The 27,459-nt window shown below is 46.7% G+C and overlaps 2 protein-coding genes across 2 annotated transcripts; one reads left to right on the forward strand and one right to left on the reverse strand.

The window, feature by feature from the left end:
* Positions 1 to 9,631, reverse strand: GMFB (glia maturation factor beta). The gene is given in 7 exon segments (XM_084270546.1): positions 1 to 219; positions 2,632 to 2,705; positions 4,787 to 4,874; positions 5,825 to 5,875; positions 6,806 to 6,855; positions 7,410 to 7,506; positions 9,565 to 9,631. Coding segments are annotated over 7 exon segments (435 nt in total). The 5' UTR covers positions 9,568 to 9,631; the 3' UTR covers positions 1 to 147.
* A 2,323-nt stretch (positions 9,632 to 11,954) lies between these two features.
* On the forward strand, positions 11,955 to 25,644 carry CGRRF1 (cell growth regulator with ring finger domain 1; the record flags this gene model as incomplete). The annotated part of the gene is made up of 6 exons (XM_084270623.1): positions 11,955 to 12,058; positions 17,166 to 17,305; positions 18,505 to 18,682; positions 18,875 to 19,022; positions 22,856 to 22,963; positions 24,300 to 25,644. 6 exons carry the CDS (start codon positions 11,955 to 11,957, stop codon positions 24,648 to 24,650), a joined length of 1,029 nt encoding a protein of 342 aa, XP_084126749.1. The 3' UTR covers positions 24,651 to 25,644.
* Positions 25,645 to 27,459: the final 1,815 nt, after the last annotated feature.

A 27,459-nucleotide genomic window follows, 5' to 3' on the forward strand; every position in this document is an offset into this window, starting at 1 on the left:
AGACCTGCTATTCTTTGCACAAACTTTGCACAAGAGATATACTGCAGGAAACAGATGTAAATACAGTGCATTCTTTCAGATGTAAGTATTCATGTCTGGTTCCAGTATTATCAGGATGGTACATAAATACTTGTCACAGAGGTTTTCTTAATGGAAGAAGCCCAGTTTCTCACGCAGCCATTCTTCAGTTAGGTCTTCTGTATTTCTTATTTCAAATACCTAAATAAAATTGCAGTGCATGAATTCTTGAGCTGACAGTACTTGCAAAGGTAAGCATACAATGCAGTCAATACCTTTCAATACAAGTAATCTGAGCTGTAACAACCCAGTATCCAACCTAGACCCTGAAATGATCATAGTCTAAAGAAACACCACTGGAAAATGCACAAGACTGAAGTGGTGAGGACTGTTACTAACTTGGTCAAGAAAGAACTCCCTAACTCCTATTTCTAGACTTCATTCTTCTTGAATAAAGAGAACAGCACAGGTACATTTTAAAGTTACTCCTAAATCAGCACCACCTCATGTGCATGATCTCAGCAAGAAGATCATCTATTTGAATACAAATTAATTTAAACCCTGGGCTGAATTAAGCCTGAAGTTCAAGAAGTTTTCCCAGCCCAAGACAGTTATTCCTTTGAACTGAAGCAAATTCATAGCATCTGGTGGCTTGTTTCTTACAAATGAAGAGCAACATGCCTGGGATACTTCAGAATAGAAAACTTGCCAAAAAAATTAATAATTAATAATCCCCAACCCAAAGCATTGCAGAAGCCTCAAACAAGCCCTTAACATAGCCTTGAGCCAGAAGACAAGACCAAAGAGAACATATTCTTTGCATTCCATATGGGCAAGTAACTCTTGGGTTTTTTTAAAAACCCTTGAAGAGGGACTAAGTTAATTCTGTATTGCTGACCACAGTCTCTGAGATGCCCACAAATGATCATCTGATCAGAAGCTGGGTAAATTTTACAAATCCACAGGCCAACAGAACAGATTTAGTAAGACCCACAGAACAAGCTTCTCAGTGAAACCACTCTTTGGAATGAACTTCCTATTTAGTGTTGTCCTCAGACATTTCAGCATTTTAATCTTCAGAAAACAATTCTTTAAGTTTTGTATCTTTCCTTCCTCACCTCCCACCTCTGGATTCTGCTGCTTGTATCCAGACAGCGATTCACTACTACCAACTAATCTTCATTTTTCTTTTTCAAGTAAAAATTTTCCAGGGAAAAGCAGAAAGCCAGCGTGATAAGAACAGAACAGCTTAGCAGAAGCCAAGCTAATACACAAGCTGCTTATAAAAAAAAAAAAAGACTCAGTTGAGTCACATGCAGAAAATGCACCAGGAGGAAGTCACAGCACAAGCTAAACCGAAACAGCTCAGTGAGTGGCAAGAATAAAGCACATCTGAAGAGCGAGTAAGCAACCTGAACTGGAGACAGGCTGTCTTCTCCAGCTTCAGAAGATGAACAAGGAACTCTATGTCCACACCTAGGCTTTCATTTCATTTCAGACTGAATTTCTCCTACTTGACAGGCGATAGTAACTCCAAGACATTACACAGGCTTTCACTTTCTCATCAACTCTTCTTCCACGCTTACTGCAAACTGCCTTCCCCAAGGAATTCTTCCTTCCTGACAAAGATTCTAGAGTGCTCAGGCCTCTAAGATGCAGATTGAACAGACCTCAAAACAGATTTCTTGGGGCTGTACTGATTGCTTCCACCATCTTATCTTCTGCTTTCCTCCTATTTACTCTTGTCAACTTGATGTCTAAATTAAAACAGAGAGGTCCTTTCTTACAGCTCGAAGAGGTAGAAGTTCACAGTTCTCTAACATCCCAGTGAAAAAGTGTGTCAGGCCAGTAAGAGTACTCAGAATAAGGAAGACCAAAAGGGAATGGTGCTCTCAGGAATGGGGAAGTTCCTGGGGACCGGGGGGGAGGCCCTGGCACAGGCTGCCCAGAGAAGCTGGGGCTGCTACTGGATGCCTGGCAGAGTTCAAGGCCAGGTTGGATGGGGCTTTGGGCACCCTGGACTGGTGGGGGATGTCCCTGCCCATGGCAGGGGTGGCACTGGGGGGCTTTAAGGTACCTTCCAAATAAAACCAGTGGCTATTTTAGCTTTACTGGTTGAAACTAAGCCTTTAAGAAATTTAAGTGCCAATTAAGCAGATATTTCAAAGGTCTCCAAAATGACAACTTTTTTCCCCCAACTGGTGCCTAGTGAATGCACCAACTTCTTCTAGTCTCAAGGAGGAAGCAAACACAGGAAGATTTAGAATTGTTCAGCATTTGGCACATACATTACTTAGTCTGAAGGCCACATTCTGCAATCATACACCACCATGCAGCAACACTAGTCTGCTCAACAAGACTTCAGTCGATTCTTCCCACCAATAAATTCATTCCCCAAAGTAAAGACATCCATCCTACTGATGGTAATTTAGAGAACACTGTTCTCCTTGTATCCTAAAACTCCAGAAATCTCTATATGGATCCCTCTCTTCAGCCTTCCTAAACCAGAATCTGCCCACTGCACCCTTCCTGCAATTGATGCAAGCACAACAAAACAGCTTCTGCAACCCAGTATTTAAGGAAGAGACAGTTATTTCAACTAGTGAATTATACCTTAGTGAGTTCAGCTGTCTGTACAAGCTTATTCTTGCTTCCAGCATACATCATCTGCTGTTCAGGCTTACATCCTGTAGTTGTGTGGGAAAAAAAAAAAAGAGGATTTGTTTAGTTATTTTGACTGCAACACTTCAAAAATAAGACTTTTTAAAAAAATAAGAATCCAAACTGAAAGCTGAAGTCTCCATTCAGAAAAGCGACCTATTTCTTTATGTACATTATCACCTTTGTTCTTACTCTCTTATCTAGTACCTGAAAAGCACTTCCAGAAGTAATAGTTGTGCAGCTTGAACTGGTGGTTTCAACATGCACCTCTTTCTGCTTAGAGCCAACATCCAGTGTTGCAAACTTGAATCACATCAGCCAACAACACAGAACCTCCCACCACTACAGCAGCGTGCTGATCACATTCACCTCTCTGCCCCTTGCTATTTCTGCAAGATCTCTGTGTCTTTGCTGCTTACACAGATCTTTACAGCATGTACCTTGGAGCTGGAGTGAAACTGAGAACAAGCCAAGCCAGTCTGAATTTGTCATTCTTTCTCCTAATCTCTCCCCAAATGAATTGGTAGCTCCAAATGAGTCCCTACCCCCAGTCCCAAACACAGAGCAACTTCAGTCCCAGTTGAAGTTAACTGCTGTTTAAAGTCACAGCTAATGGCTCATTGTTTCTGACTCCACTATCAGTCTAACCACTAACTCATGTCTGCAGAAATCCTCAAGAAAAAAGGGCTTTTGTTAAGAAGTTTCTAGATTGGAGTGTACTTTAAAATCTTACCAACCATGAAGAACGTTGTCTGACCTCTCTCCCCATCGAGTAGCACAAGTCTGCCTGCTTTGCTATTTCAAGGTCTCCCAGGAAGTTTGTTACTGCTGTTCTAACTCAGGAAATATCTAACCTTCCAGAAGAGGAGTAACACCCAGCACATTCATACAAAGATTTGCAGGCAACCACAGAAGAATATGCTTGCTAGTTGCTAAACAGTTTTGCCTACCTAGCTATTGTAGTTCTGAGCAATGGAGGGTAAAACAATGCTGTCAGTTTATCTTCTTCTAGAGGATAACAAGGATAATCCAGTAATACCAGCAAGCTACCCTATTACAACTCAGAACACAGATGGAAACCACAGAGGCAATTCAGCTCCCAGTCCAAATCAAGTCAGGTTATTTGCCTTCTAACAAAAATCACACAGCTCCCTGTGCAGGTATATTTATGGTGAGGGTTGCTGTGATACCAACAGAGGTAACCAGTGCTCTGCATAAACTTGAGATGGTCTCAGCCATTCTCCCTGAACATGCCTGTTCACCCAGCACTTTCACCTGCCCAGATCTGGGTGATGGAGTCCTTATTCCTCCTTTTCACTTGGAGTTGTGACAGCCCTTTAGACCTTCACAGCACTGTCTGGAGGCCAGACTCACTGCCCATTGCACACAGCCCCCCGGAAATCCCTCCTCTCTAACCCCATCCTAACCCTTCCATGGGTAGATATGGGTTCCCATGCCTCTCTGAGCAGGAGAGGAATTTCTCCCCACCCTTCACTAAGACCCTTGCTAGCAAGATGGGCAGAGGGGATCAGAACAGAGGTGGCACCTTCCAGCCTGCTCCTCCATCACTTCCTAAGCCTTACCTAAGTGCATTTTGAGGATTCCCTACGATCTGAAGAGGGTGACAGGAAACACATTTGGTTGAGCCTACAGGAATAGGTGCAGAGTGCTCCAGACCCCTTTCCTTTACAGGAGGGTGTTTCTGAGCACGCCACTGAGACATGGTGGGCAGGCACATTCAGAAAGATACACCTTTTGGCCAGCTGTGCAGGAAGCTAACACTTCTGTTCAACTTTCACAAACAGAATCTCTTTATCATACTTCCTAAGTGCTCTAAACATAAACCCCAGAGCAGGGAAAGCCTCCAGCAACTAGGGAGTGTTGACGTTTGTCACAAGCTGATGGCAAGGACAGAGCTAATACACTAGATTCCTCTCTGCCAAAGAAGGTGTCCAGATAATGCCACAGCTTTATAGTGGCATAAGCAAATCTATCCAGAAGCATCTGAAGTGCTATTTGAGCATTAAACATTCATGTCAGCTTCCACAGCAAAGAACATTCCCATATTTATAGCACATGCTAGCTACCATTCACAATGTTCACTCACCAACTGGACTGGAGAAGATAAAGCACAAGGGATAAGAAACTCTTCCATCATCGTGCTGATACTTGTAACTATACACAATAAATGTTTTTTCTGAGGTTAAAGAAGCAAAGAAATCAGTGATGTTGTTATGATCTAATCCTCAGTTATCAGAGGTTTATGCAGCCACAAATAAATCTTGCATTGTAGAAGATACTTTAGATTTACTAAGTCTCACTCTTTCCCTGTTTTCACTTCCATATTTGACTTTCAGAACCAACCCCTTGGGTCTACCAACCTCTACCACAGCTGGGTGTGACAGCTCAGCTGAAACATCACCTTTTCATCACAAAGATTCATAGAATCTCCTGAGTTGGAAGGGACCCATAAGGATCATCAAGTCCAACTCCACTCCCACCAAAATCTTTCTGGCTTAAGAGACACCTGCACTTCACTGTTGCAGATGTTTTGCTGAACTGAAGTTCCAACTAGCACTCCTGCTTTACAGCCTCCTACTGCACTAGGGTCACAAAAGGGAAGATTGGGAATGGCAGCTTTTGAGTACCCCTCTTATTTCACCTAAAGAACAATTTACTTCCCCTCTCTCCTTTTTAAATACAGGGATTCTTCCCTAGATCACATCTATACCACCCCCAGAACCAGTAACTGCAGCAAGACAGTGAGGGCCACATGCTGAGAAAGGACCAAAACAGACCCTAAGTTACACAGGCCCTTTTCCATATTTAGAAGCAGCCACATACAGTGTTGGTACATTTTACTCCTTTACATTAACAACATTGTGGCTTCACTTTACTTCCCCAAACATGATATAGTCTAAAAGGAAATGAAATCTCAGGAAAAGCTTAAACAGGGCAGTAATTTTTTCAACAAGCAGGACAACTGCTCATTGCACTGTGAGAACTGATCCCTAGGTTCTCTCACAAATAAAGTATCTGTAAAGTCACACAACAGGCAAGTATTGGCCTAAAAAGGTGAAGTCCAACTGTGAGCATTTGGAACAGCTTCCAGGAGTAAGAACAAACACCAGCAGCGAGAAGGATATCGAGGTTGTCTCTCGGGCAGCTCATCTTTTAGCTCATCAGGAGAAATACCCTGGTGACATTAAACACAAGGAATATTTGAACAAACCATCTCACACTTGAAGGCAATACTGTGAAGGCTAAAGCAGAAACAGCTCTAAGTCAGATGTACATCTACAGCTGAACTGAGAACAATCTCACAAATTACTAGAGTGGTTTAGGAAAACTTGTGTGCTAACAGATTCCAATGACTAAACACAGAATTAATGGTAGCATGAATAATCATCCCTATTTTAGGCATAATGAGCTTAGAAAACATGTCTGGCTCCAGTTGGATATGCTGGCAGCTACCATGCTTTTCTAACTCTACTACTAAACAGAATTAAGCAAGCACACACCAAAAAGCATGTTAAAATCAGCTACTCTTGAAAAGTTTAGTTCTTCCTCCTTGAGCATGCAGAAAAGAGAGTCCCCATTCCATTTGTTACATTAACTTCTACATTCTAGGGAATAAAACTACAGTCAATGCCCAAATCCTTGGGAAGGATTTAAGTTTTGCTCTATGTACCATTAAAGAGCCCTGCACACTGGGCTGACCTTGTTATGCCACCTATCAAATTTAGAGTCTGCAGAGGATTAGCAATCCTAGCTTCTAATTGATAGCAGATCAGCTCAGAGTCAAATATGCAGATCTACATGGAAACACAGCAGCAATCTCCTCCAAAAAGCCAGCAGGTGCCGAAGATGCATTGTACACAGCTGTATCATTAACAGCTTTAAACCAACTCTTTTTGGTGCAATTAATTAGTCAACTCAATTGCTTCTGCATAATTCCACTATTAATAGTGCTGCGCTTTACATGCAGAGTGACCATGCATTTAAATAAGCTCATGACCCAAATTAGATTAAGAGTTTGATAACAATTTGAAACTAAGGCAGTACCTTAGAGACAACAATACATTGCAGGCTGAAGATACTCTTATTTACAATTCATTTAACAAACCTCATGCTCCTCATCCAGCACCACCAGCTGCTTATCCTTGTCGATTTTCACTACAAATCAAAACAAGACACAGATCAATGGGTTTGGGGTTTTATTCCAATCAATGTACACAACGTATGCACAAAGCTTTTAAACATTTCCTCACAAGTATATTCCTTGTGCTTCCATTATGCTGCTTCAGTCTCTCTCATGACTTCACAAAGTCACTGAAGCCAGGAGAAGGCACAGTCCAAGTGCTGTCCACTGCAATACACTTTTCTCAATTTTCAAAGACAGGAACACCAAACTCCCCTATTTAAAGGCTACAAAACTTACAAACTCAAAATGACTGTGCCTTGACTTTTTTTTAACTATCATTTTACCAGCAGTGGTAAGGCTCTGAGCTGCAATTAAGTCTAAACACTCAAGAGCAGATGAAGCTTTGTATCATAAGAACAGCATTGCTTCACTGTTAAAATTACAGGTGGGATTAGAAGTGCTGAAGTTCATACCAGAAACAGCCTCCTGGCTCACATTTACCTGCCACAGCAGCAGCATTACATAGGAAAGGAGGAAAGATTTTCTGCAAGGCCTTGCAATTTGTCAGACATGTTTTAGAACTTACTTATAATGGCAGCATTGTTGGTTTCTTTACGAAACCGGAATTTTCTCAGTTTCTCCACCAGGTCTTCAGCAACATCACAAACCACCAGAGACTCACTCTGCAAAATGGGAAATGGCAGAGGGGAGGGAAAGATAAATCTTTCTAGTAAACCAGAAAAAAAACCCCACATCACACATGTACTCAAACTCTGCTAAAGTCCATACACACACACCAGAAAAGAAAGGAGGTTTTAAAAACAACTAAAAAGCCCTTATACCTATCAATGGAACACTATCCCTTTTATCATCCCTCCTCAAAGCCACAGTTAGCTGTAAGTATTCTATTAGCTCTTCCTGAAGTGGAATTATTCTCACACCTCTAAGTAGTAAACAAATTTTACAGTTCACTTGCCAAAACAAGTCCTACAGAGCAGCGGTAAACTGGCTAATTTAAGCATTTAAGATAACAGGAGCTACCACTAGTGTTTCAGAACAGAGGCAGTAATCACAGGTGCCTGTTTATTTTTACCCACAAAGGCATTAACTGAGCTTCTGATATTTAAACAGATTTTCATCATAAATCACATATCCTTTCCCCCAAGTGTTTCTAGATCACTAACTCCAACTTCTCAGAAGTGTCCAGATAGCATATTAGTCACTGCACTGAAGATGGGGAAGGAAATGATTATTTCACAAGCAGCCATGCAGGTTATCTTCCATTACACATTGAGTTTTCAAACTGTACCAAGCCAACCACTGCAACTTCCCGAGCAGCATTTTACACTCACAACCTCCACCACCACGGCTGAGAGGGACAAGCCAGCTAGAAGAAGCAAGTTTATTTTGCAGCTCCAGCTCATTCACATTACTGTGTTTGTCAGTTCCTGAGGCATCAAGGCTTTTGTACCAGAACAGCTGTATTTTAAGACTTCTTTAAAAGCAAATTTAGAAAATAGTTGCAAGACTACTTATTCCAAGCTTCACTAACAAGCTGTTCCATTGAGACAAATCACTGCCTACAAATATATAAACTCTGGGTTCTGTCTCCTCATGTTCAACACTGGCTCGTTTGTGAGATTCTCCTCAAAAAGCAGAGCAGTGTTTCTCCCTCTCTGCTTCCAAAATCACCTTGCAAATACCCTGTGTTTGTTGTTACTCCCAAAGAGATCTCCACCGTGACCAAACCCTGGCACGAAGCCTCGTGGCTCTGCTTCCTTTCAGCAGCTGGAGAGGCAGCCAGGCTCTGCGGTGACAGGACAGGTCAGGCACTGTGCGTGCAGCCTGCGCTGTTTTCCTTGTTTGCCCGATGCTTCAGTGACTGTTCCCGGCTCCCTTGGGTCCACAGACACTATCAACACCCACCCTCGTTATTTCAGGGGGTCTCTAGCTAGAAAAAAAATGAACCACCTGAAGGCTGGAATTCAGAGCTGCAGTTCCATTCCGTATCAGACGCTCTTTTAAGAGGGAAGCGTTCCCTCACAGCCCTCTGCCTGCTCGGGACGAGAGTCCAAGGCGGCTTCCTGCCGCCTCCCTGCTGAGTAAGCAGCGGTCTCGCTCACTCTCGGGCGGCCACACAAGTATGAGACCTACACGCTGACGGCTGCGGAACGCACGGCGGCGAGACGCAGCCCACCTGCCCGCGCTGAGCCGGCTCCCCAGTTTAATGAGAGCCCCAGAAAGCCAAAGCGAGAGGCGGGGGGAGCGCAGAGGCGGCGGGCAGCACCTGCCGAGCAGCGCAGCTGCCGCGGGCCGGCCCCAGCCCCAGCCCCAGCCCGCGCCACCCCGCGGGACCCCCAGAGCCATCCCGCCCGACGGCAGCGCAGCTCCCCTCCGAAACACCTGCCCCCTCGCCCAGCCGCCCAGCAGAACCCCCGGGGACAGCCCTGTCCCGGCGGGGCGGCGGGGGAGCCGCAGGAGCTCCTCACAGCCCAGGCAGCGCCGGGGAGCGCGGCGCCCACCCCCGCCCCTCCGCCTGCTCTCCCCTCAAACCTCCCCCCGAGCCCGGCCGCGCGGGGACACCGGCCTCCCGCCGCCCCTCCCGCCGCAACGGGGGAAGCCCCAAGCCGCGCAGGGGCGGCGGGACCCCGCCCGTACCCGCGGAGGCGGCCGAGCTCTCCCCAGCCCGGCGCGGCCCGGGCCCGACCCCCGCCCCCTCAGGCGGCGCGGGCTCCTCTCACCATCTTGCGCGCGCGCAACCGCCCAACCGCCGCCTCGCCGCTGCCGCCCGCCGCCTGCTCGCTGGGCTCCGCTCCGCACCCCACTGCGCCTGCGCGGCGGAGACCCCTTTTTTTTTTTCACCCCCCATCCCCGCCTTTTCCCCTCTGACCAATCAACAACACCGCCGGGCGGCATCACCCGCCTACGGGTAGCGAGGAGGATCAAGGGCCGCGGGGAACGGCTTCCACCCTCCCGCCTCCGCCCCCGCTCGCCGGGTGCGGCTCACGTGCCGGGGACGCCTGAGGGGAGGGCGGGCGGGAAGGAGGGCGCGTGCCGCGGCGTCACGTGACGCCCCCCGCCTCGCGCCGCGCTGTGCCCCGCCCAGCTGCCCTGACTCCCCCCCCCGAGGGGCGGGCGGGGCCGTGTGCAGAGGGGCGCGCGCGCTGCCTCAGGTACCGGCTGGCGGCCGTGGTGGAGGCGGGAGGGGGCCCCGGAGCCCGGGCGGGGGGGGGCTCTGTGTCCCTAGCGGGTGACATCCATTCAGAGTGGCAAGGGTTGGGGATAGGAAGCCCCGATCCGCCGGCCGTGCCCCTCCTGCCGAGGCCGGGCTGAGATATCAGCCCCTGGGCAGGGTCCGGACCAGAGCCGGGGAGGGTAAGGCCGGTAAGGCCTGTGGGTAACTGCATATCCTTGGCTAAAGCCCCTCAGACTACACGCAGTTGACAGTGAAAAAGGCCTCGGCTGGGACGTCTGCTCATTAAAGATGAGAAAACTGAAGTGTGAGACAGAAAGTGGGCTTAGTAAATCCTGCTGCACGTGGTACTACTTGTTCAAACAAGTTGAGTCTTCATGCTGGAAGTAAACCAGGATTCCGAGCTCACAGATCTCCTCTGTGAACAGCAGGCGTGAGGCAGGCGCTTCCTTTCCATAATAGGCTGTTGGTGGAGGGCTGCCTGGCTGCTGGGGGAACCGCCTGGCCTTTTTTGTGCTGCTGGGAATTCAACCTGCTCTAACAGAAAAGAAAGTGCCTTCCTGGCACTCCTGTACCAGTGAGCATTGAAAATACCATCGCTTTGCTCACTCACTGGAGGAAGGGATTGAATGTTCCCTCAGTAAGTTCACGGATGACACTAAGCTGGGAGGAAGTGTTGATATGCCTGAGGGTAGGGAGGATTGTCAAAGGGATCTGGGCAGGCTGGATCCATGGGCTGAGACCAACAGGGTGAGGTTCAACAAGGCTAAGTGCAGAGTCCTGAGCCTGGGACACAACAGTCCCATGCAGCGCTACAGGCTTGGGGCAGGGGGCTGGAAAGCTGCCTGGCAGAGAAGGACCTGGGGAGGTGGGTGTTGGTCTCTTTGTCCAAGCAACAGATGATGGGATGAGGGCAATGGGCTCAAGGTGCCCCAGGGCAGGTTCAGATCAGACATTAGGAAAAAGTTCCTCACTGAAAGGATTGTCGGGTGCTGGCACAGGCTGCCCAGGGAGGGGGCTGAGTCCCCACCCCTGGGTGTGTTTAACAGAGGGGAGATGAGGTGCTCAGGGATCTGGTTTAGCACAGGACAGGTACAGTTGGACTCGATGATCTCACAGGTCTTTTCCAACCTGCTGATTCTGTGATTCGAAGAGGAGGAAGCATAGAAGAAAACCTCCTGTCTCAGAGACAACATCTTGTGAATTAAAGACTTAAAATGCCAGATCCGTGAGAGAAAATTGCAGATCTCCAGCGAGAGCTTCGGCAAACACCGTGGGAGTGCAGGGCTGCCGGGCAGCTGCTGAAGCATCCCTTAGTCTCTGCGCGCTCAGGAGCGGTGCGGTGCCGCGTGGGTAGCTTGCTTGTGCATCTCCGGATGCAAAACGTGCTGGCGGCGTGCTCGATTGAGGCTGGAAGGTCACCCGGGGAATCTGGCAGCAGCCCGCCGTTACCCGAGGCCAGCTTTGCCGGGGCACGGTTGAGGCGCGGGGGTGCTCGGCGCGGGGGTGCTCGGTGGGGGGTGCTCGGTGCGGGGGTGCTCGGTGCGGGGGTGCTCGGTGCGGGGATGCTCGGCGCGGGGATGCTCGGTGCGGGGGTGCTCGGTGCGGGGATGCTCGGTGCGGGGGTGCTCGGTGCGGGGGTGCTCGGTGCGGGGGTGCTCGGCGCGGGGCTCGCCGCCGGGACGCAGCCGCGCCCCGCGTGACACCCGCGCTGCGTGCGAGCCCAGGCAGCGGGGAAACCCTCCGGCCGTCGCTAGGCAACACAGCCCCGCCCCCCCGTTCCCGGCACGCCCATCTCCGGGCAAGCTGAGGGCAGCGGCGTCACTCAGCTGCCGCGCATGCGTGTGGGGCCGGCAGCCGGTGTGTTGGGGGGGTTTGTGGTGGGGCGGGTGGCGCGGCCGGGCTCGGCCCCGCCGTGCGGCGGTGCGGGTCAGGCCCATGGCAGCCGTGTTTCTCGTGACGCTGTACGAGTACTCTCCGCTCTTCTACATCACCGTGGTGTTCGTCTGCTTCCTCGTCACGAGCGGCCTGGTGCTGGGCTGGTGAGTGCGGTGGGGCGGCCGGCGCCGGCTGCGAGGGGCAGGCGCGGGGTCGGCCGTGCCTGTGGAGCCCGGCGAGGGGCGATGGGCCTCGGCTGAGGGGCCTGGAGGCGTAGTGAGGCGGCACGGTGTGGGGACGGGGCAGTGAGGGCTGTCAGCCTGTTCCCGTCATCGAGAAGTGGTCTCTGGGGGGGTGGGCTGGGCCTGGGGTGGAACAACACCGGGGCTGGGTGTGCGAGGCCTGGCAGAAGCGTGATTGTGCTGGAGAGAGGAGGGTGAGAAGGGGCAGCGCTAGCGGGGGGGGAGAGGGGCTGCCCCCGGGGGAGGGTGAAAGCTGTGGAGGGAACGGTATTGTTGGAAGAGGGCCTGACCCTCGGTGGGGATGGGGTCAGGGAGGGCTGCTCCAAGGGACGAGTCTGGAATTGCTGGGTACAGGCGTTTCAGTGAGTAAGGGGCCTGTTGTTTGGCTGGGGAGCAGCTACATCAGCCAGGCTGAGTTATTACTGAGGTGTGAGACTACCCAGGACCACTGGTGGGGCACCAGTCTGTTCCGCTGATGAATCTCAGAGGAGAAAGGGGAGCTTCAGCTGAACCAAAGAGGGTGCTGGGGCTGGTGTGGGGAGAAACCTGAAGCAGCTGACCCCCTGAAGTGTCTATGGGGGTGACAAGCTGCTTTTTTCCTACCGACTCGGGAGTGTCTGTGAATGTAAATGCTGATACTTGCCAAGCAGAGAGCATTAATGAGCAATGAAAACATTTTACATAGAAATAGTGGATACACCACACTCATGTGGCTTCTGGGGAAAATGAAATTGAGTTATTGCATTTCATCCCATTGATGAAATTATTTAACACTAATATCTGTTGTGCTCTGTTTTTCCTTTGTCTTTGAATTACAGATGTTTCAGCTGTAGCTGTATGTTCTCATGGCAGTTTATAAATGCTTTGCTTGACTTTTCCTTTAGTGCAAAGTCTTCCCCTTGTCTACATCACTTTGTTAGCTGCCACTGGCTCACACATATGCCATCTATTGCTTTCAGTGGGCATGGAGCTATCTTTTGATCTTTCAGATAGGCTCTGTGGAAAGTTCTTGTTCTTGTTTTGCATTGCCTCCCCTAGCGCTGGGTAAGTGGTAGTGAAGGCAAGACTGGGTTTTGTTATCTTTCTGCTGGATGAAGCACCACCTTGTTATTTAGTTGGAGAGAGAGGTGGCAGAAGTCCTTTTTGTAATTCTCTCTGCCCCGTTGCACACTGGTGGTACTGAATTGCCATCGACTTCTCTCTGCTCTTCCTTGTTTGCTTCACTGGTTCTTTAACAAAAGCTTTACAAAAGACTATGCTCAAGTGTGATTCAAATAAATCTCCTGCATACATATCCCAAAGCAGTGATCCTCTATCAATTTAATGTTTTTTATCTGATTATGATACATGTTTTGCAATCCTTGTTGTCAAATGCCTGAAACAGGTGTTCCAGAAGATCCTCGTGGTTGCACATGTGTCCACTGATGGTTTCAGGGCTGCAGGCTGCGCAGAGGGATCTCCAGATGCATTTTTATTTCAGGATCAGAGATTCTAGGTGCCTCTGCACTAGATGTTATTGCAGTTTCTGTGAACATACACAAACTGTCTCTTTGAACCAGCTTAAGGAACTGTTAGTCAGGTGAAAACAATCACCAGGAGCTCAGTGCCTACAAGGACGTGAGCGTGTGTCCAGCTGCTCATAGGTATTCTCTGTTCCCTCTGAACTCTGCTGTGTCACCAAGAGCCCCCAAGCAACTTCAGTGTGTCTGCAACTGCAGTTACAATTGAAGTGCTCTTGAACTTACTCATGAAAACAACTTCACCCTTGATTTGCTCCACAGAGTACTCCACACGCACGTGGTGTCGTATGAGCACATAATACTTGATGTGTTGCTGCAATGACATTTTGGTTCTCCCATCATTTTCAGCATCAGCTGTCAGCTTGTTTTATGGGTGTGTGTACATCAGGGTGTCAGTCAGCCTGAAAAACACCAACTGTTTAGGAATGTTAATGTTTTCATTTTCCACAGTCATGCACTGATTTGATGAGCGTCTGTTTTTATGGCCAGCCCTGGACACCTGTGGCTCTGCTCAGAGACTCTAAGCAGGTTCCTGCCCAGGTAGCTTTCTAGAGCCAGCCCGTGAGGTGCCCTGGGCGTAGGAGTGAAGTGGAATTTAAATTAGCTGGATGTGTTCCTGTGCATCATCTATTTAGCTGGAGATGAATGTTTGTATTAGGAGGAGCTGTAGGCTCAGCATCTGTTTGAGGTCCAGACTGCTCTTTGAAGAAACTGTCTCATGAACAAAACCTTTGGAAAGTCCCACTGGACTGTTCTGAAGAAATTAATTCCCCCCTATATCAGCTGATAAGAATCACAAAATCAAAACTCTATCTTTATTCATCCTTCATACTCTGAATACCACTGTGCAGCTTCCAGATGCACTGTGCCTCCTTGTTGAACAGAAAGGCCTTTCTACCTCTGGCTGCTGCTAAAGCTGTACCAGTGGCATTCTTCTGTGCCTGCTTTTCATGGTGATTAATTACCCTGTTGCTTTTGACCAGCAAATAAAGTTTCCAAAGAACAGGGGGTTTCACTTTGGCATCGGCCAGATGGTGTAGAACAGGAGGCATCGTTATGTGTGGCTGCAGAGATTGGCTCTGCTGAGTTTTGGATACTGCATAAGTGAAACAGCTGCTGCACCTGGTTTCTTTGTAAGGTGCTCACTGGTGTACATCATTGCAGCCCTGGTGAAGTCAGCATGGCTGTGTTTACAGTAGGGGGAGGTATGTTCCTCCATGCCCACAGACTCTGCCTGAGTGTTCCATGGTATTGTATCATCCAAGAAATGCAAACATTTCCATCAAAGTCTAACAAACTGAAGAATTTTATCAAAGATGTAGTAATGAGTATAGAGCTTTTCCCACCAGATTAATCCCTCAGGCAGGCAGGGTGTTCGATGGTAAAGGCAAATACCTGTTAAAACCACCAGGAACAGGTTGTTGCTGTTGAGAAGGGCTTTGAGAATTGTTTTTTTTTTTTTCCTGAAGTAGTTTCCTCAACTTGAAAATCGCTTTTTCCCCCGATGTTTTCCCCTGTTGAACAGCACCCCTCCAACATGAATCAACAGAAAGGAGCCCAGTGTCAGTAGAAGCTCTCCTTTTAGTCTTCCTTTGACACACAGGAGTTGGGAAGGATTTTAAGAGCTGGAAAAAGTAGCAGTTAAGCCACTAAAATTGTCTGTTTGGCTCAGAGCTGTGAAATTGTATGTGAAATTACTTCAGCAATTTTCAACCTGATGTCACTGAAGTTGGAAGTGCCCTTCTCATCTGGAGTTATTGATACGAGACCCATCTCACTGTAGCAGCTGCGGTTTCAGCACACGGAATGGAAACGGTTGGTGCAGGGAAGAGCTGATGCTTCGTGCTGCTCAGAGTTTTCCAGCACCCAACATGCTGATGGCTGCATAAACCAAAATTCAAAGCCATTAACCAGGCCATCAGCTCCACAGTACGAGTGGCAGCGACCAAAGCACAAATTCAGGGGGATGCAGCCCGAGCCAATTAATAACTGTTCTCTCAAATGAGATTCCCACAGCCTCTCCCTGTGGCCTGACTGCTGAGAAAGGGCTGGATTAATGCAGCTAATAAAATCTCTTCAGTCTCTGAAGTAGTCTTCTAATTGTGTATCTGGGACAGTTTCTCTAATCAGCTTTTGGTTATTGAAAGTTATTGCTATCACCTTAAAAAGTGAATTATTTTTAGCCAAGTGTAAAAGGGAGGCTGTTGTGCAGCTTGCTTTGCAGATCCTCATCTTTGGTAGTGGTTCTTTTAAAAGCCCCAGGCAATATGAAAATCTTGGGGGGTTTAATTGGTGTAAGAAATTATCCCAAAATATTCTCCTTCCCTTTCTTTGATTTTTATTTTGATTCATAAAGAGTTTGAACTTCTAAGTCTTTGCTTCATTATCCTTTCAGGGTCAGTATCACTTGGAATAGCATGCTGGTTTTGGCTTTGAAGTGGTCTTAGTGTCTCAGCTTTGATTTTGAGTCTTGACTATTTTGCACTTGGTTTCTGTGTCAAGGCAGATGATTAAATATCAGGATATTATCATACTTGAGGTTTACATGGGAAATTGGGATCATATTCTCACATAAAAGCATCTTGTTGGTTCTTGTTACAGCTGGAACTATCCTAGGGCTGAATGATTTACTCCGAGGTCTTCCTCTGGAGCATGCAGCCCATTAAGGCTGATTCCATCTTTCCAAGCAGCGACTGGTTTATTTTTCAATATTATTTCATTAATTTTTGTCCTGTGGCAGGATGTGCAGAATGTCAGCAAGGATGAAGCTCTGGCTTAACCATTTACCACTAGAGGGCATTGACCATTCTCGTTAATTTTATCCTCCTGATAAAGTGCTCCCTTTTCCAGATCCTCCCTATCCCTGTGAAGATTTTACCTTATGCCATGGAAAGCTGGAGTCAGATTAGCAGGTTATATTTTGTATGCATCCTGCCAGATACTCTGCCCAGCCAAGCTGGCTCAGTGTGTTGTGCTGCTTGCTATTTAGAGCTGAATCCCAGACTGGTCTGGGTTGGGAGGGACCCCAAGGATCACAGAGCTCCAACCCCCTGCCACAGGCAGGGACACCAACCTCCAGGCCTGGAGCTACACAAGGTTGCCCAGGGCCACAGCCAACCTGGCCTTGAACACCCCCAGGGACGGGGCACCCACCCCCTCTCTGGGCAGCCCCTTCCAGCCCCTCACCACTCTCTCTGTAAAGAGCTTCCCCCTAATATCTCATCTCACCCTTCCCTCCTCCAGCTTCACTCCATCCCCCTTGTCCTGCCAGTCTCTGCCCTTTAACAAGCCCATTCCCCTCCTGTTCCTGGGGACTGGGAGGCTGCAGTGAGGTCCCCCCACAGCCTTCTCTTCTCCAGGCTGACCCAGCCCAGCTCCCTCAGCCTCTCTCCATAGGGGAGCTGCTCCAGCCCTCTGAGCATCTCCATGGCTCCTCTGAACCCTCTCCAAAACTTCAAACGTGTAAAGTCTAATGCTGAACCCACTTGTTCTTGTTTCTCCTCTCACAGGTTTGGGTTGGGTGTTCCTGTTATCCTGAGAAACTCGGAAGAAACAGAATCCAGCACAAGAGTGTTGAAAAAGCAGATGAGACAAGTGAAGAATCCTTTTGGCTTAGAAATCCCTCGACCCGATGCAGCTTCAGTAACAAGTCAGTGGATTGCTGATGTGCTTGATTTTTGTCAGTTTGGATTCCTGAACTTAGTAATTACTAACACTTTCTTGCTCTCACCCTTTTCCTTTATCAAAATCCCTTAGAAACATGAATAGTTTTTGCACAGCTTAAATACGTGGTGTTTTCAAAAGTGAAATGTTTGGGTATTTAAGTACAGTTTGATTCTTATTAATGAAACACTTACTGCTGTAACAGATTTTTAAGTAACAAAAACATTTGCAGATCACCAGCTACTGTGGGCGTTGTGGTAAACTTTACAGGGTGGTGGAATTCTATAGGATTCATTATAGAACATATGCCACCCACTTAAATCTAAGCCCAGATCTCCAGTGGTGATGGGAAGCACACTACTTCAAAAAAAATTTAAATCTTCCTCTTTGTGCTTCACTAGACACTGAATTTAAGTATCTGTTTGGATCAGAGTTCAGGTAGTTCCTAAGATACTTGAAATCATCCACACAGGAAGTGAAATTCATGCTCTTCTGCATCACTGGGGTGTGGTAAGCAAGGCTGAGCATCTTACCAACAGAGATATAGAGCCTTCCTGTGAATGAGGAAAGAGCTGCAGCAGTTTTGCACCTCCCCCAACATAAAAACAACCCCAAAACAAACCAATTAGTTGTCAGGTAGAATGGAGGTTTGAGCACTTTAATTTAGTGGGACTTTCAAAGTTCTGCTCCTGTTTGTGCAGTGAATGTTAGAAGCTGAGTAGCTGATTTTTAGAAAAGAAATGAAGCACATAGATCTTCCTATCCCCCCTGTGTGATCAGCAGGGCCTTATTCTTGAGACCAGAGAGGGTGTTGTAGGCCAATGACCAAATTAATACCATTATCTAAAGAGGGAATGGACTTTGGGCTAGGGGTTGTGCTCTTGGGTCTGCTGGTGAGTGTGTAAAATGTTACCAAAAGTTAAATTTCACCCTTCGTGAAGTGCACATGCTACTTCTGTTAGCTTAATCAGCCATTCTATCTCCTCTGCCCCACTCCCTCATCTCTGTTGACTTTCCTAAGCACTAAACCCAGTCTAAGTTCTTAGAAGATTTGATGCCAGTGATAAAAAAATTGGGAAACTGAAGTTGTTTTCTGCCAGTTGGCTTTTAAAGAACCTTCACTTAGCAGTTCCAGAACTCCTACGTGTGGGTGAGTTAATGAAATCCTTATCTTCTTTCTACCAGAGGGTGTAACGCTGACACCTGACTGCCTGGAAGACTGTCTGCTCACCTGCTACTGGGGCTGCAGTGTGCAAAAGCTCCACGAAGCCTTGCAGAAACATGTCTACTGCTTCAGAATAAAGACTCCTCAGGCCCTGGAGGACGCTCTGTACAGCGAATACCTCTATCGACAGCAGTACTCGTATCCTTTTTTAAACTGTTGTGACAAAATATGCTGATTTGTTGGCACGGGGAGAGCTCAGACTTGGGAACATTCAGCAGTTCTTGGCACGATGGATTTATGAACAAATAGGATGAAAAATACTCCTTGAGCAAACGTCACGTTTGTCTACAGTGGCACTGAGGCTGATTGTTTTCCTTGACACACAGAAAGCATTAAAAAAAATGACAAGGAGGAAAAATATTGCCAGTTACCAGAAGATGCTGGAGTGGTTGATTTTGGCCCAGTGCCCAGGTCTCGCTATCCCCTGATAGCATTGTTGACGTTAGCTGATGAAGAAGACAGAGAAATATATGACATTGTAAGTAAGAGAAGAATGTATTTTAGGGGTGTTGTATTTAAGGTCTGAATGTTTCAGAAGACAGGCTTGAATAAATGAGCTCCCTTTCCCTGTCCTCTAGAACGTGGTCCCTGATGACTAGAGGAGCACGGCAGGGTAATTGTTGCATAAAAATGATGCCTGCCATTCAACAGGTACCTGTGATTTCCACAGAGCTCCTGTCTGCAGAGGACTTTGTGCCAAGCCTTGTGGTCATAGAATCATAGGGTGGTCTGGGTTGGAAGGGATCCCAAGGATCACAGAGCTCCAACCTCCAGGGTTGGAGCTACACAAGGTTGCCCAGGGCCCCATCCAACCTGGCCTTGAACACCTCCAGGGATGGGGCACCCACCCCCTCTCTGGGCAGCCTGTTCCAGCCCCTCAGCACCCTATCCATAAAAAACTTCCCCCTAATATCTAATTTAAACCTTCCCTCCTTCAGCTTCACTCCATCCCCCTTGTCCTGCCATTATCTACCCTTTGAACAAGCTGATTCAGATCATCTTGGTCAGATGAACCAGGGTTGTGGCAGGTTAGTCAGGTATCACTCTGATTTTTCTGATCACATGAACCTGTGGTGGAGCTCTTGTGCTTTTATGGTCCTTTGGATTGCTGCTGGCAAGGTAGGAGGATATTCTTTTTAGTATCTGGCACAGATATTTGAGCTACTTGCTGACTTGAATGTTAGGAACATGGAAATTACCTTTCTGCAAGAGGTCTGAGTCTGTGTAATATGGTACATTGTGCCTCACAGCAGCCAACTCCAGGTCGTTTACAGGAAGGTGTGAAGGTCCTGCAGTAGAGTGATGAGAGATACTCAGACACTAGAGCATTTCCTCTTAATCTCTTACAGTTAAAGCAACTTCAGCCTTGTCCCATCCTTTTGAAATTCTTAACTCCTACTTTAAATTGACTGATACTTTTTGGAACAGCTTGGGACACGCTTTTATCTTCCGTCTCTTCATTTGTTTGATGATCTGATAGCTCTAACTGCTTGAACTATAATACAGGTAAACTCAGAAGCAAATTGTCTAAATCCACTCAATAGGAATGTTTCCTATACATCCATTTGGAAATGGTAATCACATCACTGCCTAAAAAATCTGCTCCCTTGTTCCCTTACCAAGTAATGCCTGTCCTCAGCTTCCTGTCACTTGACCTTAGGACTCCCTTCCTCCCTCCTGTCCCCACCTGAGATTCTGTTCCACCCCCCAGTTATTTTCCAGATCAGTACGTCTATGTATGTCTACAGCTCAGATTAGTTTAATATAAAGATACCGCAAATTTCATATTTAATGTGTTTGACATTAGCAGGGATGTGACTTAGAAACATCTCTCTTCTTCCTTAACACAGAAGAAAGGAATAGGAGAGTGGGGGAGGCATTTTTCCCTGGCTTTGGAGAAAGGAAATGCAACTGAAATCTCTTAATACAGTCAAAGGAGTAACTCCACCTGAACTCCTTGCCAGACAAATGTCAGAACAACTCCTGTTGTTGTTGAAATCAAACTTGTAAAATATAAGTGTAGTGTGGAAAGGGGTCTTTGCTACTGTGGCCAGCGGGTATTACCACCTTATCCTCACATCAGTGCATCAAGCTCCATCCTCAAGTATCTTTGTGTATGTGTGCATCCATCACTATGGGTGATGTTCCAGTATCTCTTTTCCAGGGAGCTCTAATTTTCATCTGAACTCTATTTGTGGCCAGATCATACCTATCTGGTTTTGCACCATAATTTTCCTCTCACTCCAGAAAATGATGACCCTGTGTAAGAGTTACAGAAATGGTTTGAAGACTGGCAGGGCTAAAGTGGAGGAAGAGCTAGACCTCAGGCCTGTGTATAGAACAGAAGGTTGAGACTTGATTATGGTATACATGTATTTACAGAGAGAGAAAATACCTGGTGCTCAAGGGAAAGGGATTCTGTAACCAAACAGCGTAACATTTCTGCTAGATAATAGCAGAATCTGTCTATTTCTGTACCACGGGAGAGCGTAACAGAGGAGACAACAGCTGGAAGATCAAGATGCTTGTGTGAGAAACTGGTCCTACTCAGAGTTTAAAAAATGTCTGAGCAAACTACAAATTGAGGACATGCATTGTCATTGAGAAAGCACTTACAGTGGGATGACATAATACAAACACACAGGAACCCATTAACTTTTAAACTGTTACTATCAGAACACAAAATCTGTCGTTTTAATGGAGATTTAATGGCTTTCACGTCCCAAACCAAAGTTAATAGTGGTGTGCAGTTGGGGATTTTTGTTGTTGTTTGGCTTTGGGTTTTTGAGGCATTGTGGTTTAGAGAAAAAACACCTTCTTGCCAAGGAATAGTAAGTTCAGTTAGTAGAAATGCATGTGTGTAGGTACCTGTGTATTTAAACTCTGCGTGTAATTATTCTTGTAGTGGATTTTGAAGTGCAAGTCTGATTTGCCTTTTACTCTTTTCTTTTTTAGAACAAATCAGCTTTCTTCTTTATTTCATTTCTCTTTTGACAATTTCTGGCAACTACAATAATATTGAATTTCACTTTCTTTTTTTCCCCCTGCTTTTTAGAGGCTATTACATAATTTGGAGAGGGTGAGGGGTATTAGGCACAGCATGCAAGCTTGGAGTGCTTTTATTTCCAGAGAAGTGACTCTGAAGTCAGCCCCTGGGCTCTTTTCATAATCCTTTCCAGTGAAATTTGTCTTTTGACTACTCTGTTTACAAGGCAATCAGCAACACTTCTAACTGCTTTTCAGAGTCTAAGAGTTGCAGTCTGTGTGTTTGTGAGGGAAGTGGAAGAAAGTAGAGAAGACTTTGCCTTTTGCATGTTCCCCTGTCGTTCTGCGCTCAGATTTCAGCTGACAGGCTCATTTCTCCTGCTGAAGACAGCCCAGGAAGCGGCTGCAGAAGTTGTGCAGGATGTGAGGACGTGAACTCTTGGGCCTCAGTTGCTGTATGAAACTCCTTATGGTTTGTCAACACCTAGGAGAAGCTCATCAGGAGTTAGTGGAGAGGAAGAAAGTGTGTAGGAGCTGCTGCTTCGGAGAAGAGGAGGCTGAGGGGAGACCTTCTCCCCACCTCCCCTGCCCTGTCAGGAAGGTGCAGAGAGGTGGGTGATGGTCTCTTCAGCCAGGGGACAGGAGATGGGACAAGGGGCAATGGGCTCAAGCTGCCCCAGGGCAGGGTCAGCTCAGCTGGGAGGGAAAAGTTCTTCCCTGGCAGAGTTGTCAGGGCCTGGCACAGGCTGCCCAGGGAGGGGGCTGAGTCCCCAGCCCTGGGTGTGTTTAACAGAGGGGAGATGAGGTGCTCAGGGATCTGGTTTAGCACAGGACAGGGACAGTTGGACCCAATGATCTTAAAGGGCTTTTCCAACCTGGTGATTCTGTCTGATCACTGTGCAGGTAGCCTCTCCGAGGCACACCCATGACTGCATATGTAAGCTCTACTTCATAAGCTGCACAAGCCCTTATTTAAGGGTTGACTGCACATATGTAGGTGCCTTTTTGATTCAGGACCTAATTCCATTAGGTGAGAGCAGATAAAGCAGGTCTCTGCTGTAAGCTGAGTGTGGAAGGGCTCCATGGAGAGCCAGGGCAGAAAGGTGTAATGCCACAAGGTGCTATTTTTGTGCCACATCTTGTTTTTACCTTGTCTGGCATATTTTTTGGATCTGTGCTTGAATTTAACATTGAAGTTCTGGCTGTCTAAGGAAATAAACAGGTCAGAGGTGGTAACAAAGCATTCAGTCTTTCAAACAAACTGTTCTACGTGAATCATATCATGAAAAGGAAAGTTATTAAACATAGTTTTGTTGTTGTTGTTAGATTTCAATGGTGGCTGTAATTCACATACCTGATGAGAGCTACAGACTTTCCTGCAGGGTATTGTATCAGTATCTACTTCTGGCTCAAGGTCAATACCATGATCTGAAGGTAAGCTACATACTGAGTCTTCTTTCACTTGGGTGACAGTGTTTAGTTTGTGTAGGCTTTCAGGAGCCTAAATTAGTATAAGACTGTTATTGTCATGCAGAGAACTGCACAATAGCTAGAATTAAGTAGCTCCAGCCAAAGTTAGTGTACAGAAATAATTTCTATTAAAATATTCAAGATTTTCTGGAGAAATTACTTGATTCTAGTCTAGGGAGCCTGGGTTCTGTCCACTTACTAGAGCAGGAGAAAGAAATTAACTATCTGTTGAGTGTTTCTTCTCTACAGAACATTTATTACCTCCTTGCTGGCCTCTTAAACCAGCACTTTCTCCTATCCTGCCCTTCAACTGGGAAAGCCTCAGAAGAAACTTCTAAAATTTATTTTTACTGCAGTACACACACAGAGGTTAGGAATCTGCCTAGCACATACCATTATAACTTAAACCAGTGCTCTCATTGCTCCATTCCAGTTTCCCTTACCTATGCATGTTGTGGGACCATCTTTGCCCTGTGTCTGTCAAGCAGTTGATGATGTGATTGTATGTGATTTGCTTCTCTATTGTTGTGATAATAATAACATATGGTATTGATAAACTAGAAACTGTGCCAAATTAATCCTGTTGACTCAGTGTTCATTCAGAAATAGATTTGTCCAAATAGATGTTTGTCCTGGCGATTTTTTGCTGACATAGCTGATCCAGGTAAACTTCCCTGTTGATCCCCTTCCTCTTCCTTTTAACGTATGGTTGCTGTTGTAAAACCACTGCTTAAACTGAGTGGAAATAACTGTGTGGCTGCATTTTGTGTAGTTGTGTGTTCTCTACAGGCATCTTTGGCTGCATGGTAGCTTACTGGCTTGGTTAAAAGATCATGCCCTGAAGAACTTGCACTTCACATAAAATAAGACAAAAAGGAGCAGGGGATTGTAATATGAGCAAGAGCAGAACAGGTTCAGTGAAGTAGATTTCACTGCTTGGTGGACACATGTTTGGTTGGAATGGATAGAAGCACCTCTAGACATGGAGAACAATACACCAGAAACAGAAACCAGAGTTGTTCAGAACCTGGGCAGTTCTGTTAAAGGTCCATGCATACACATTGATGTGATGCAGCTGGGACGTGACAGCTTATCCTGAATGCTTTCCCAATGCTCTCTGTAACTTCATGCTTCTGATCTACCTTTAACTGAAGGTCAGGCAGCTGTCGGGACTCAGACGAAGAACTGAGCCTGGCACTGTTCGACCCGGTGGAAACAAGTGAATCTGCATCACACGTGGGTGTGCTCAGGTATCAGGAGTTTGCTGACTTGTAAATGTTTGTGTACATGTGTATTTTAGCAACTCTTCATGTCTGCAAATAGTACTGCACCACCCTCAAGCGATACGTCCCCCGGTGAGAGAAGCGCCGACAGAAGCTTGCTAGAAAAGGCTGGGCTGGCTGAAGATGAACCAGAATTGCAGGAAGAGAACAGTAAAGACTGTGTTGTTTGCCAGAATGGCACGGTGAACTGGGTGCTCCTACCCTGCAGGCACGCATGCTTGTGTGATGGCTGCATTAAGTATTTCCAGCAGTGTCCCATGTGTAGGCAGTTTGTTCAAGAATCTTTCCCTCTCTGCAGTAAAAAGGAGCAAGATGAAGATGAAGCAACCCATGTCTTGCAAGACCTTCTTCCTGGAAGAGTTTTTTAATGGGGGGAAAAAACCCCTAAATAAATAGAACTGGGATGTATGCATCAAGACTAAATGCAGAAACCAGACTGTTTATGGGAGGATGTGTAGCATTAACTCATATGGTTTTGCTTTTTAATGTTAGGTAGTTCTCAGCTTCCTTATTTGTCTTCGCTCCATATGCTTGCAGGAACACTCTCTGTGCATGTGGACAGAAGAAGTGCGTAGGATATCTTTGAAGGATGTGATTTTATTTATAACTTCTCACTATTTTTTTGTGGAGTACTATTGGAGGCTATTTTGATTGCTAAAATTAGTTTGTCTACTAAAAAAAGAATAAAACTTGCAAGGGAAGTTGCACACAGCTCCTTCTATATTTATTGTATTTAAAATACTAGAGCAAAATACCATAACTCAATATAATTTAGAAACAGAGCACTTTACTGAGTGTATCAAATGAAGGGAAGTAAATATTCTTCGTTGTTAAACCCGTCTCTATTTATTTTGTAGATGAAGGTTACTCCATGGCAGGAGCTGGGAGTTGAAGGTGGGATTCAGGACACTGTTTCTGGCTGTTCTGAAAGATTTTTGTGTGTATGTGTGTGTGAAGGACTTTAGCCAGAGCCTCTTGGAATGGGTGGAAAGATCTTTGTTGATCATTATTGGCTTGAAAATGTTGCTGACACATTCAAGCTTGAGCCTCTGCTGTGTCGACTTGAGATACAGCTTCTCTGTCTTGTTAGCAATGGCTGTAAGAACTTGTTCTCCATGCAAATGTTCATTAATTACTTCACAGGGTGGTTATTTGGGCAGGTTTGTGGTGCCATTCTTATACAAGTAGCCTGCTCTGGGAAATTTCCAACTCTCTTTACTTGCATTGTCAGCTTGGATGCAAAGTTAGCCATTTACCTTTATCAGTAGTCCCAAGGAATTTACTTTTAATTAGGAAAGAAGCTAAAGAATAGCAGCAAATTATTTCTTTCTCCCTCCAGTGGTGTATTGTCAAAAGCAATAAAAATGGCTGTTGAGAAGAGAAAGTGTTGGTTTGCTTCTTCAGAGGGACAAAGTCTTCTAGAGACAGACAGGCAATGTTTCACATCTGCTCTTGTAAGAGAAGAATACAAATGCTCATTAGAACCTGCAGAAAACAGGGAGCAGCTGCTTTCTGTCCCTCTTGTTCCCTTGCAGCTTTGCCCCAGCCAGCTCCAGGACAGCTGCTCGGTCTCAGGGTGAGAAAGCCACACACCAAGCTCCTGGGGCAGCTTTAACAGTGCTGCTGGTACACGGTGCTGCACAGCTCCAAGCCAGGAAGGAAGCTTCCCCAGCTCAAAGGAATTCCATCTTTCTCTTTCCATCACTCGGTTGTGTGGGGTTTTATCTGTTTTGGCGTGACCCTGCTTCCAAACTCCTGGCAGTTACCTCTCAGGAAGAGATTTAGGTGGTGGAGGAAGAGTAATGCCTGATTGTGAAGACAGGTAGAGGTTGGGAATCGATGCACGTGGCCACGCGTTTCCAGCCAGTGATCGTTAGGCTGTTTGTACCTCAAGCTCTTTGGTTTACATAAAGTGACCTTCCTTTGCCAGGGACAACTTGAGGATAAACTGTGGGCCAAACCAGCCTTTCGTTTGCGCTGTGTATCCAACAGGAGTGAAATAGGTGTCTGCAGGGACTGATGAGAGCTTTGAAAGATGGATGGAAAGTCGTCATGGCAAAGAATGGTGACTGTGCTGCAATTCAGGAGGCTGGAAACAGCAGGAGGAGGGCAGAGAAGGATGCAACACCAGAAGGAGTGAGTGCTGGTGGCAGTGAAGCCCTGTAGCAGGTAAGAACACAGTGCAGACATGGAGCAACAACAGTGGGACACAACTCAAGCAGACACAGAGCTGCCAGTATTTGGAGAGATGATAAAGACTGTGAGTTTTGCGTGGTGGCTTCAGCACTCGGGATGAATCACAGAGGTGTGATGAGGACTTCTCCTTGGTGTCACCGGAGGCAGTCCTCACCGGGCCACTTGGACACATGTCTTGGTGCTAGTGACTGTGCAAGAATGAGCCCCAGGGCAGGGTCAGCTCAGCTGTGAGGGAAAAGTTCTTCCCTGGCAGAGTTGTGGGGCTGTGGCACAGGCTGCCCAGGGAGGGGCTGAGTCCCCACCCCTGGGTGTGTTTAACAGAGGGGAGATGAGGTGCTCAGGGAGCTGGTTTAGCACAGGACAGGGATGGTTGGACTCGATCTTAAAGGTCTTTTCCAGCCTGGTGATTCTGTGATTCCATGTGTCACTGTGGTGAAGCAGAGAGCTGATGTAAGTTGTTCTTATGCCTCTTTGGGCTCTTGGAAAAAGAAACCGCCTGAGCCATGACAGCAGTGGTTTTCACACGAACAGCTTGTCCCACCATCATGTGGGACAGTTGCTGTACAGGTTACTACTCCAGAGGAGCACGTTAATGCTGCCCTGGTTCTGGCCTGGAGTTGGGTACCACTTGTAAGTTAGCTGAGACCTGGCTTGTCCACACAGGTGACCGAGGAGGTGGTGAGTACCGCTTGGCCGCTGCAGTCCCCAGTGTTAAATCAATTAATTAATAGTTCCCAAAAAGATGGTGTGATCCAAGCCTGTGGGCTGGTTTAATCTCAAAGTGAAATGGTGTTCAAGTAAACCCCACAGAGAATTGCCTGGCCTGTCTCATCCTTCAACCAATCGATGCCAGTATTAAATAATAATGGCACACAGGATGTAGCTGTGCTGAGCTGCCAGGCTGGGTATTTACCATTAAGTCTGTCCCAGCTTTTCATTTGTTTCATGTTCTTTTAATAGCATTTTCCAGGGATGCTTAGT

The sequence above is a fragment of the Gallinula chloropus genome, assembly GCF_964237585.1.
Source record: "Gallinula chloropus genome assembly, chromosome: 14".
In the NCBI taxonomy this organism is placed as follows: domain Eukaryota; kingdom Metazoa; phylum Chordata; class Aves; order Gruiformes; family Rallidae; genus Gallinula; species Gallinula chloropus.